Genomic DNA, 13,156 nt, shown 5'->3' with positions numbered 1-13,156 from the left:
TACAACAAAACAGTAAAGATTCAAATATTCACCTCAAGATATGAGAATGCAACAGCAAACTCCTTCTCCTCCTTGGCATCATCCATGCGTTTGAACAGGTCTTTCATGGTGCGGTACATGACCCCAGGTTCATTTTGTGAGCCTAGCATGGTGTGTGTCTTGCCTGCTCCAGTTGCACCATAGGCAAACACTACAATAATCAAAAAAGAAATACCTATAAAACATGCATATAAAATAACAATGCTAACTGCAATAATAGCAATGGCTATACAGACAATCTTACTTTGGATAGAGCATAACCCCAAACTGTAATGTGAAAAATTTACAAAGTGAAATATGGAAACTAGAGCTGTAACTAACGATTATGTTCATTATCTATCAATCTGTTGATTATTAACTGATTAGTTGTTTGGGCTATACAACATCAGAAATCAGAAAATGATCAATGTTTCCCAAAGATGTAACCTAAAACGTCCTGTTTTGTCTCAAACAAACAACCCAAAGGCATTCAGTTTACTATCATAGAAGACTAAAGAAACCAGGAATTATTCACATTTACAAAGCTGGAACCAGATCATTTTTAACACTGTTTTTTTTTTAAAAATGACTCAAAACAATGAATTGATTATCAAAATAGTTGGCAATTAATTTTCTGTCGATTGATTAATTGACTAATGGCTGCAGTTAAACAAAGTTCAGAAACTGTGCTTGTTATGAAAAACCTGTCTTAAGAGAGTCTAACTGATAAAAATTAAGACGTTCTAATCAGCCTGGATCACAAATGATTTCATTTCTTATCAAACCAGGCATTTTCTAATGTTTTTGTGATGGCCCTCTAAAGCCCAATCTGTTTCCGGCCCTGTTTGCAGCATGTACACCAGCTATCAAAATTGCCCCATTGTGCTGATTTAAAGCACTGGAACTGCACAGTGTTGTGAGCTAGTGACCAGCAAGTGAACCCTAGAGCAGACAAAGTAAATTAACAGCAGCCAGCAGTTTCAATTAATAATATGGCTGTGTGACTCAGTGAGCCATGTTGAGCAAAAATAAATACACTGGAAGAAACATGCCTCTGAAGTCGTGCTGCTGTGGGTCATAAATGCATTTAAACGTCAGCATCTGGTTGATGCTATGGTTGAAGAGAGATTGTCGAAAATCCTGTTTAAAGTCCTATGTTTATTGCCAGGCTGCCACAACAGATCACTTTACAAAATATTACAGGAAATAAAAATAATAATAATAATGATATTAATGAATGCAGCTGTATTAAGGAAAAAATAAAATATGATTCAGATTAGAGCTGTAATGATTAGTTGTTCAACCGAAAGTTAATAGGCAACTAATTACTCATTTTTTTCATGCAAAAATGCCAAACCTTCTTAAGTTCCAGCTTCTCAAATTTGAGGATTTGCCTGTTTTCTCTGTATTACATCACTGTAAATTGAATACTATGGACTATTGGATTGATGGTCAGATAAAAAGTGTAATTTTAAGACGCCACAGGGAAATTATGATGGACATTTCTCACTACCTCGGATATTTTAGACAATGCGATTAATTGATAAAATAATTTGTAGATTAATCGATAATGTATTTATCGATTTCTTACCTGTGCAGTTAAATCCATTCATCACACCGTCCAGCACCGTTTTAGTAGTATTCTCAAAGATGTCATCTTGAGTAGAGTTCTCACCAAAGACATGGTCAAAAACAAACTTAAGGTCTTTGTTGGCCCTCTTGTTAATGTTCCTGTTCCGTACTCTTTGTGACCCAAAACATGCTACGTCCTGTTCCTTGGGGTCAAATATGAGCATGTGGTTATCAACAACGTGGACCACATTACGGCAGTTTTCACGCTTCTCACTCTCGTTGGTCGGCCTCACCCGAACAACCACCTTTACGTGGCTGCACACATCACTTTCCATAGTGTTCCCTCTTCAGTGACTCAAGTGTTCCTGCAAAACAAAACAAAGGGTTAACTACATTTTTCATGTTACAAATTACGAACACCAGAGTAATTTTTTGAAAAATATGGTTTTTAAATCATGCCAATTGAGAAAGAAACAGGGAAAATGGACAGAAGACAGCAAATGATGGATCTCTGCTATTTGTTAAGTCATCAACACGTTTCTTCAGTATCTCCGAAGGGTTTGTCACAACTTTTCCTTGATGGCATTATAGACAATAATTGATAAGCTTGTTAATTAGAGTAGAACCAAACTCTCATACTTTAATGGCCACACAACCAGGTGGGTAAAATCTGCTTTTGGTACAGGTTGAATAGAACGTGGTTCCAACTTCCAACATTTTATATCACATCATTGTAGTTCACATATGCCCTGAATTGATCTGTAACATCTGTATCAGATATGAGCGGTGCCCTGCAATAAATCATACCCTGATGAAGGTTATAATGTTCTGTTTTGCTCTGATTAAGAGTTGAGTTGATTCAAATTTAAGTAATTTTGTACTCTGCTGTTTGCAGTGCTGTTAAATTCTACTGTGTTGTACTGTGAAGTTTTTTTCTTTTGCCCACTCTCATTGATATAAATGATGTGGATAAAATGCAAGAAAAAATAACTTCTACTGTCGTATTAAAATGCAGTGTTTTAGATAGGTGTGCCTGATAAACTGACAACAAGCTTAAGTGAATATATATGGAAAATCATACTAATGTTACCTAAGGAGTGCAATGTTTGTACTGCTTTACATCTGCTACACAATGTTGTCCCTACCATTGAAAAAATAACAGCTAATAACAATATTCCCATGCTCCATTACTACCAAAGGAAGCTAATGCACTAACGTTATAGTAGCTGGATGACAGTTTCTCTTAGTTAAAATCAAAGAAACTAAATCTACCTGTATGTTACCACGGCGAAGGTTAATAACGGCTCAATACGCTGAATTAGCTAACTTACTGCCTAAATGAAAACTCCATGGCAACTAACGACTTTTAAAAGTCACGATTTAAGATACGATACGGTGTTTTGCTGTTAACTGAGTGCTACTCAACGTGTTAGCATAAAAGATTTAAACTCAAGCACACAATGTGTAACTTAGAGACGTTTTAAAATGGGAACCGACTGAACGTGAAGCCAACAGAGCAAACGTTAACTTAGCACAGTAAGCTAACACGGGCTAGCTATAACTTAGCACAGTAAACTAACACCAGCTAGCTAGCTATCACACAACTACTAACGGTTAATTTACGTTTTCTTTATGTCGCGTGCACTCTGTATACCTTTTGTCAGTTACAGTTCACTTCCATTCCATCAACACTGTAGCATTTTCCGAGTAGATGCAAGTAGTTCGTATTCCAAAAAATTAAAGTCGAAAGCCAAGCCTAGATGACAATAACCAACGTTAGTGCGACAAGCGCCAATATTTTCAAAAACAAGCCCTCTTCCTCTGTCGCCATTCATTGGGCGGACCGGAGTGACGCGTCGTGCACGCTGCTGCTGCCGAAGCTGAAGGTGGAGCTACACCGTCGGTTACGGTAAGCTGTAGCTAACCTCCTGAGGTGTTGAGTCGCCTCTCCGACACAGTTCATTCTGATTAAATATATCTTTTTAAATGTGATGGAGTTATTAGTATGTCCCCTCTCGTATATTCGTTGACAATTTGTGTAGCTAATAGCGCGCGGTCATCCAATATGGTGGCATAGCAACAGTATCGATAGCTTCGCAGTTGTAAAACGCACAACCGGTGTTGATTTAATGCGGTCATAGTTAGGGCATACACGTGTGATTAAAAAGCTATGAATGGTGTATGGACGTTGCATATCTGTTATCGATAACAACCGTATCTATGGCTTCAAAACATAGCGACACCAAACACCCCTGAACAATTGTGTCAACGTTAGTGTGTTCATGAGTAGCGTTTACTCCACACATTCACTTCTGCACGTAACCTGGTGCGTTTTTAGTTTGCTAACTTTCTTCACACCAAACATGTGCTTTTGTGTGCTAATACAGCAGCAACAACATACACTTAATCACACGCGTTTGGTAAATATATGTTGAGTATAACTACTTTGCTAACAGCTACCAATCTAGTGATGAAGAAAGTTATGCTCATGACCTTCTACCCACTTCTAGCCTAATAGCTAACAGCCAAGTAGCCATGGCAATGATGAGAGACGAGGACCCCCTTAAGTAAATAATATCATATTATATGAAGTGATGACACAGGTCAGAATGTTCAATAAACCATGATAAATGAATGTTTACAACATAACTTGTCTGCACCGAATGTGTGATATTTTTATTTTTATTTATATGCAAACTATAATGTGTATGAAAAGTTTATTTCAAGTCCTGTTGGGGTACAGGTATGTAACAGGTATGGCCTTGTTACCATTTAAAAATTCCTGTAGCTGCTGCACAAATATCTATTTTATTGGATACATCACTAACTGAGCTCTAATTTTCAATACATCTCGTTGCCAGGAAACACCTGAATACCTTTTAACCATGTGGCTCACTTTTGTTCCTGTTCCTGCAGGCAGTATCGGTCATGTAGAATCCCAAAATGTTTGATTTTTGAGATTCAAAAACTATGTCTTATTGGTGATGCAATATATGAACCACAGATGTGCTTGAAAGGTTAAGACTGGTGCCGGCTTGTTTTGATCATCTAATCCACTAGTTGGTTATAAATTTCCATTCCTACTGGAAATATCAAAGCTAAAAATGCATAATACTTTGTAAGCCTGCCATGTAAGATTCCTGTCAATTAGATTTTTGTTTCAAAAGACCAATTCACACTGTACTTGCTACCTAGCATTGCTGTGTTTTATCTCTTGGTACATGTAACTGCAAAAACAATTATTGTCATATCAGAAATCAACTGTCACATTGTTAATAACATGTCTACCAATCCTGCTCCCCTTTATTGGCTTAAACCCTTTATGCTTCTGTGCAAGTTTTAATTCTTGTATTATCACATCACCTTGCTCTTATTTTCTCCACAGATCATTATAAGGATCATGACGTTCCATTTGTATTTGCGCTTCAACCCAATGTTACGGAAAACAAATCTGGCTCTGTGGAGATTCTGGAGGTCATGGAAATTAAGTCTGCACTCTTCTACAGTTTGTGCATCTTCTGGTCCTGGTCCTTTGGACAGATCAGACGAACTGTCTTCTGTTTCAGCTGAAAAGCCTCCTCACACACCTGTCATGCTAAAAGAGGTGCTTCATTACTTGGACATCCACCCAGGTCAGGTAAGTTTGCCTTTTTTGTTATTTGTACAAGCTTTTTGATGTGTTAAATAAAGTTAATGTCTGTTTGTTAACACAGTAAGAGAGATTCAGTTAGACCAAGTAAGTGTCACATGAAAGCATTTACAAAAGCAATGGTGTAATTTTACTCCTATTACATTTTTGCCACGAAATTGTATTTATCCACTTACATATTCCCCGCATTCGCTCCTAGAATGTGTTCAGACTATTGGCAAATCTGGTGTGTGACTAAATTGGATCTGTTGGACTGACTGTCCATACTGATATCCGCAAGTGATTATGTCTAATTTGTGTTTTGAGACATTGTTATCTGGTCTGCCTTGGTCGCTGTGGTAATGACATTGGCAAGCAAACTTGTGCTAAAAAGTGTTTCCTTTTCTGACCTCCTAATATTTGTCAGATCATTTGAAACACCTGTCAATATAATGCATTTTCATAAAACATCACCACTGACTACAGTCTCAAAAATTACAGTGGCGTTGAATCAACCATATCGTAAGCTTCACAAAAGATAGGCAGGGCTGTTGTGTTAGCATTTACATCTCTAAGTCAGAAACTGGTTAGTAAGAGTGCCTCAGTACTTTCTGTGGCAAATACATCGGTTGGTTTTGAATTAAAAATAAATTAACACCAGTGTCAAGAAGTAGTTTTCTAAATGAATGCATCATACACACCTCAACAGTAGCTTATTACAAAATGTAGATAACTATTAGAAATCACCTCCTTACTGCTAATAATTTTCTTAACTGAGATGTTTATTTCTAAGGTAAAAATTCTGTTCACACAATATATAACAACTTGTTGTTAATAAAGGCACACATGAATTGGACAGGGTGCCAGTAGCTTGGCTTTCATTTAATGTATGTACTACCAGGACAGATGGGCATGAGTCAAAAGCCTTCTGGTGTGACAGGCAGCATAGGAGGGGAAGTGATGCCCCCCTTCACCCCCCCTCCATATATAATGCATGGTCAAGGCAGGTGGGGGGCTACGGGTCAACAACTTAGTCAGGAATTGTGCCACTGTAACGCTGTTGGCAGGACACAGGGTGCTGCGTCGCTCCTGCCTGAACTTTAGCACCTCTAAACTCCTCCGCTGCCCGCCCATTTGCCAACTGTCCCAAGACAGCTTGCCAATCAGATGCTATTAAAAACAGTTGTTTTTTTGTACAGTACATGCTGTAAACCTCACTTAGTTTGACGTTCTGTGGAAATGTCGTATGGTTACACTCAGAGTTAGTGTTTTAAGTGTTGCTTCACTGCAGATGCCTGTTAATTTATCCGTTTATATGATGACACATGCTGTGTGTAACTTTGCAGTTTCACAGGTTCTATAACCAGAGCAACATTAAAACCGTAATCCTGTGCTGTCACATTGTTATAGCACACAGCAAGTAATAGGTGCCATTTAAGCAGTCAAATCTATAGTGGTGAAGTTACTGTGTCATTAACAGATTAGTCGCCGTGTGGAGGAAAACCTATGTTTGATATCAGACAGATGTCCACTGAAATCACTGAGGGCAGTGAGATTAATAATTTGAATGGCTATAGTAAGATAATCACCAATATGTGATTGCTCTTGTCAGCTGAAGCAGAGTATGTATGAATGGAGTACTTAAGCGATGATGGGTGTCAGAGCAAATACTGCAGTTAAACCAAAGTGTGTAAATGGAGCCTCTCAGTGCCCTGTTGCCTCCCACACAGGACGTCTGGCTGTAAATGTGTATGCAGGTAGTTAATTTGCACTGTTAGCCTACACTGTAATTCCACAATAAGAGCCATCATGCTTTTGATTACTGTATTTCTTCACTGAAAACACACATTTACGAAACAAAGGAGAGCTTACAGGCCATGGCAATAGCTTTGAGTTTGTTTTTTCTGCTTTGATTTAATGCATATCTGTATGACGCAGGATACTGGAACAGGACTTAAGACATATGGTGGGAAAAATTCTTAAAAGAAGTTGGGACAAATACTACAAAATGGATGGTAACGTTTATTGTTGAACATCCCTCACGTTTTACCTTGTGGAGACGGTGGAGAAAGAGCCTTTTGATATGGAGAAAGATGCTGCTGAGTTTGGAGACAGTTATTGCAAACTGACACCTAAATACACACCTCTGACATGTTAATGCTATTGTAGTTAGACACATATTCAGCATTCAGCAAGAGAGAGTGAAACTGCACACCCAGGGGACACAAGGCTACAAAATGGGAAAAGTTTTTTTATTTTAATGTTTTTAGTCAGAAAATGTAACTTTCTTGCGATGGAAGACAGAAGGGCATTGAGAGGCAATGATTAAGTCCATTTCCATCCACCTGTTATTATGTGCATTTTCAATTTGTGCACAAAAAGTGGAAATGTTTGAAATAAAAAAAAGTAAAAATATCATAAAATAGTTTTTACGCTTGGCTAAGGTGGAAAAGTGCTCAATCTTCCATCTGTGTGGACCGATGAGGAGACTGTTGCATTCCTCAAATTAATTAGTACATGGAACATAAATGTCATATTTCTGTCACGTTTCCCTGTGATTTTTTTTTTCCATGGGTTGAGGGGCCTGATGGACCATTGTATCTTTACAACCACTGACCAAATTTCCATGAAATTTGGAATCTATATTTTCATGGTTCCCGAAGGATATATGTAGATATATCACAGATTTAAAGAACCACGGTGTTCTTTCTCCTATGTTTCTTTTCAATTTCCGAATTTTGTATTGAGATAAAACTGTCTGTTGTAAAGTTTACAGACTGACTTACTGGTTCAACTGTGATATACCATACTTGTTGTAGTAGAGAGCACCCAGAGTTTAATTACGAAATGAGGGACACTAGCGAAAGGGACACTCCCATTTGGTTGTATCTCCGAATAAAATTTTTGATATTCTGGCTAAACTGTCAGCTTGTTTACATGTCTGATTGTGCGTGTGTTTTGCCCTGTTGGACCTATTTTTAGTGAGATCTTAACAGTTACTTTGGTGAGCACAATGTCATCATGACAGGCCAGTACTACAAAAATGAAACCCAAGTTCTAATAAACCATAGTATCCTTTAAATGCTATCTCAGTCTTTTACCGAATATATGATTTTAACTGTTCACCAGATAGAGATGTTTGGAGTTGAATGCAGCTGCTCAAAGTTTCACCAGAGGGCTGGTGAGAGCTGGATGGACTCAACAGTCTGCAAAACCAAGACAATGAGCTGATAGCTGCTGAAAGCTGTTCAGCGCTGCAAACCTTTCAAATTACAGAAAGTTGTTTAATTCAATTTTAATGTTTAAAAAACACAGCTTAAATTGAGATGTTAAACTTTGCTACTATCATTGCTGTGAAGAACCTACAATAAATTCACTATTTCTTTTAGGTGTAGGCTTTCCTTGTTATAATGCTCTCATGAAACCCCCTTTTCCACTAATTTTCATAGTTAAGTTAAAGAGCTGCTCTGAAAAGGACGAAGCATGAGGAGTCCTCCACTGGCGCAGGCTGCTTGCGTAGGGGACCTCCTCTAGAATAGATTAATGAGCCATCAGCTGAGAGTCCAGGGGAAAAACCCTGTGCTGCTGTAGAAGGAGAAACGAGCTGCCTACTCTTACATTTCAGTCTCAACACGCTCCCCCTTGTGGAATTAATGAGGCCATAAGTGTTAAACCTACTTTTTTGGATCAGTATCGGAGTCTTTTAACAGTCAACCCATTGCTGAGCAAGATTAGACAAATAATAATTATTGGTTGCATAGTTTATTCCACTTTGTACTTTTTGAGAAAGATCTCCTGATGCGATAGGATCATTAATAATCATAGGCTTTCTTGATTTAGAACGATTGACGTATTTATAAGTCAAATTTAAAATTGGCATATATATAATTATGTTGCATCACCTAAGGCATCTGACTAGAAATTTCCACTCACATGTTTGATCCTATTCACAGTCACTATTGGTTGCTATTTGACTCTTGTGTAGTAACTCAGCCAGAGCCCCCTGGTAATACATTAGGAGGGAAATGATTAATATTGTCTAATTGGGGTCAACTATGCACAGCATCTTAAATTCTGATAAACTCACCTCACTACAGACTTTTTTCAGGATTTTTTTTTAAAGGTCTGGGGCATTATGAAAGCAATAGAAGCATGAGTGCCAACTTATGTAAAAAAGTGTGTGTTTGTTTATTGAGGTTGCTCACCATAAATAGCATGAACTGGACTAGACTTATGATGACAATGGAAATCTTGCACAAAAATAGAGCAAAACAGGCAAACCACAAATCACAGGTGTTGTAGCTTGTTAAGGCCGAGGACCACAGCAGACTTATTTGAGTGCTGCATTTTTCACTTCCTTTTTGTCTCCCCTGTTATTTGGGTTATTTGGCTGGCTGTAATTCGGACACATGAAGAGAAACTCTGTTCTATGGATAGATGACCACAAAACACTCTGCCAGCTGCTACTTCTCAATGGTTTTTTTTTGTTTGTTTTGCATTTTTAGATGCAAGATAGAACACAGACTAGAAAAAGTAGTGTACAGATGTATGACAGAAAAATATTGTATCTGTCCACATTTCCACATGTTACATTGAATATGGTTTTGTGGAATTTAACAGTTTATAGAGCTTGTCAGGGGGGGAAAATACACCAATTACATGTTAATTCAGTATTCAAGTGTGGGGAAAAAAGTAGTCAGGGTGCAGACCTCTACCTGACAGAACGTGTCCCATATCACGTTCTGTCAATCATAATGTCAGCACATGATCATTTTTTACCAGGCACTGAGTGTACCAGCTTGTACAGAGTGATATTGATAGGGTTAATATGATCTTGTCTCTTTAAAACAAGTTTAAAGTCTTACAGCTTAATTTTGGGCCAGATAAGGTGAGAAATGGATCTGTAAGTGCAGTACAATAAGTGCATGTACTTTGTGCAAGACCATTTAGAGATTATATATTAAATCTATTGTAAAACTGATATAAATTCTCTTTCTGATCTTTGTCAGCACATAGACATATAAAAACAGTATATGTACTGTATTTCAAGTAAAAAAAGCCAATTTTGGTGACTTTTATTTGTTTCTTTGTTGGTAGTATGAATAATACCAGCATCATCCAGTTGAAGCGCTATTGTGAATACAAACCGAGGAGTAATATGATCTTGCCTCCTCAAATTAGTTAAAAGCCTTGCTGTTGCTGTTTGGACCATGCAGCGGAAGTCAAGACATAGTTTCATGAGTAAATATGAAGTACAGGGAAATAAAGTACTCGAATCCTATAGAGTTTGTTTTTGCACCTTTTCATTTGTAAAAAAAGGAGCTATTTAAATGAGGTTTTAGTTATTTTTATAGAAAACGACAGTGTTCTCAGTGAATGTGTTCAATGAAAATAACCTCAGATTTTATATTTGTACCTCTTGGAAATGAACATATGTATTTTATGAATATCCTTTAGTTTTATTGTGTCTTTTATTCAGTATTTTAAATTTCTCTAATCAGTAAGTGTATTTGCATGTACCAAATATGATTGGTATTTGTAGAAAGTTGCTCATGGCATTTTATTTATATTGATCTCACAACAGATATTGGAGTTGTTACACATTTTAAACAGTCCAGACAAACTCATCTGCTTTACATAATGCACGGAATATCGAATATCTAATATAACACTATCTGCATGATCTGGAACAAGCAACTTACTGTTTTCTCTGTACTAATCTTGCCACCACAGCCTCCTCAGGGTCTTGCCAATGTTTTTTCTTTTTCTTTTTTTTTTCTTTACACTCCTTTTTGGGAGCACTGAGTAGTGAAAGAGGAGGCTGGTAAATAATTGATCCTTGTAATTAAACACTCCAGCCAGGGATGCTGGGGCTGATTGACGGCCAGATATTAGGCCCTTGTCTCGTAAGGTTGCAAGTTTAGTCTGAGGTTATCAGTGGCCAGAAGAGTCTTTCTCCCTCCCTGCCTCATTACTTTCATGAGTAGAATGTTTCATAGTGGAGCGGTGGGTGGGGGTGTGGTGTGAAGACAGTCTGGGACTTCATTAGCCAAATGGGGTGCCTCAGTCTACAGATCGTTCAGCCTTGCTGAGCAGACAACCCCTTTGTGGGTGCTTCACCACACTGTCCTGTAGAGTTGTTTTAGTCCTTTCATCTTACACATTCTTCAGCTTCAGGTTCACTTGAACAACAACTTAAACAAATAAAGCAAGCCTGTACCAACCTACCTGAGCAGATGGTGTCTATCATAGCTTATGTCAAGTAAAACTCCTTTCTGCCCGCCAAACTGTATTTGCTCGCCTTTCCAGTTTTGAGACATTGCTCACAGTACAAAGCTGTATATCTCATAGCTTACAGAACAACATGTTGACCAATAAAGCATCAATGCTCCCCTAAAAGTAAATACTTTCTTAAATGTTGCTCCGTATTAATGTTTGATTAGATTTGCCATGACAACGTTGACTGTGTGTGTCTGTGTGTGTGTGAGAGAGAGAGGGAGAGAGGGAGCAGGAGATAGAAAAAAAATCTCCTTACTACTGATGCACATAACATCAAATAACAGTGCATGGCAACTGGAGGGGAGAGAGTGTGCTGCTTCAACATCAATTACCTAGAGTCATATCTGCATATAGCTTTAATAACAATTATTGAAATTGTATGACGCTAGACTCGCATGCATCCAATATTGCTAAACTTAGTAAAAATAAACTGGAATCCATCCCCGATGCTGAATTGATACTATTACAGCAGGTTTTATTGCAATATTTACATTTGTTCCTGGTGTGTGAGTGTGGGTATGCTAATCAGATACATGCCCTGTGGACAGCTGGATTGAGATGACTCATTCCTGCAACACATCCTCAATTGGTGTTTGTGTGAGGTCCAACTGCATTATCTCAGTGGTTTTTCTTGTAAATATGTTCAGGATAATTATATAACAGAACATTTATAATTTAATTTATTTATTATTTATAACTGTTTTTGTTTAGGTATTGGTTAGATTTATTGATCATGATTTTAATTATTATTTTGCTGATTGATTTAAGCTTTTGTCAAATGATTTCACTTCTTTTCATACCATTAGGCTATGAAAATATGCTGAAAGCAAAAACCACCTTTTATTTTAAGCTGATTTAGACTAGGACATATGAAGAGTGATTTATCCTAAATGTTTAGATATTTGGGTATATTGCAATGCACGAGGTGCATGGTCCCTGTTTTATAATTGTTTTTAAGTTAAATGCCCTGGTATTAACTGACTCCATACAATTCAAAATTGTGCATTTTTATATAGTAATTTGCTGCAGTGAATACTTTTTCATGTTAGACATGCTTCCTCTCTCGCATGAAACGGTGATCTAATTTTGCTGTATCACAACTGTCTGCTGTGAAGCTTAGCCAAACTGATGGCCGCTACCACTGCACGTGTAAGTGGTGATGTAGATGTAAATGTCTTGATCCGCCAACACTAGTCAGCACACACTTCCGTGTTGTCTAATGTCATCAAAGATACATCCTATTTCACAAAAGTGATTTTGTGAGCACTTCTTACACACAGATCATAAATGTTGGCAGCGTTACGTTTCACAAATGATTGTCACTCTCAAATTGCAGATTCATTTGTAAGTCCTACAGGGCTCTCTCACTTCTCATGCATGAGCCGCCCACAAATATGTGGTTTGTTTTCATGATTGAAATGTGTCAAAATGAGCAAGAGGAAATGATTTCATGCTGCAAATCACAGCTTGCATGTTGCAAAATTTGTGAAATTGGTCCATGGCTGAACTTTTGCCACAAATCAATTCAAAGTCATCTGGCAAGGAGCTGATGGCAAGACAAATACATGAAAGTTACAAAAAGTAATCCTGATCGATTACTTCTACATTTTACCTGATTGTCAAGGTGGAGGAGAAAATGTTTGTTGCTGTAACTTTCAA

The 13,156-nt window shown here is 37.6% G+C and overlaps 2 protein-coding genes across 6 annotated transcripts in view; one reads left to right on the top strand and one right to left on the bottom strand.

Annotated features, from left to right (window-relative positions):
* kif18a (kinesin family member 18A) overlaps window positions 1–3,395 on the bottom strand; it is a 31,458-nt gene extending 28,063 nt beyond the window's left edge. Inside the window, exons 1-3 of one of the 2 annotated variants that reach the window (XM_042412190.1) lie at window positions 3,245–3,395; window positions 1,610–1,955; window positions 33–190 (exon numbers count right to left, since the gene is read on the bottom strand). In XM_042412190.1, coding sequence (XP_042268124.1) covers window positions 33–190; window positions 1,610–1,925 — 474 coding nt within the window. In that variant the 5' untranslated portion in view covers window positions 1,926–1,955; window positions 3,245–3,395. Of the gene's footprint in view, window positions 1–32; window positions 191–1,609; window positions 1,956–2,862; window positions 3,136–3,244 lie in introns of those variants that run through there. The other variant, XM_042412276.1, reaches the window with a different exon arrangement.
* A 15-nt stretch (window positions 3,396–3,410) lies between these two features.
* mettl15 (methyltransferase like 15) overlaps window positions 3,411–13,156 on the top strand; it is a 53,818-nt gene continuing 44,072 nt past the window's right edge. Inside the window, exons 1-2 of one of the 4 annotated variants that reach the window (XM_042412473.1) lie at window positions 3,411–3,499; window positions 4,976–5,227. In XM_042412473.1, the coding sequence (XP_042268407.1) occupies window positions 4,991–5,227 (237 nt within the window). In that variant the 5' untranslated portion in view covers window positions 3,411–3,499; window positions 4,976–4,990. The other 3 variants (XM_042412546.1, XM_042412400.1, XM_042412624.1) reach the window with 3 other exon arrangements.

The sequence above is a fragment of the Thunnus maccoyii genome, chromosome 1 (genome assembly GCF_910596095.1).
Source record: "Thunnus maccoyii chromosome 1, fThuMac1.1, whole genome shotgun sequence".
In the NCBI taxonomy this organism is placed as follows: domain Eukaryota; kingdom Metazoa; phylum Chordata; class Actinopteri; order Scombriformes; family Scombridae; genus Thunnus; species Thunnus maccoyii.
The sequence above is the reverse complement of the archived record's forward strand: the minus strand, read 5'-3'. Positions and strand labels throughout refer to the sequence as shown.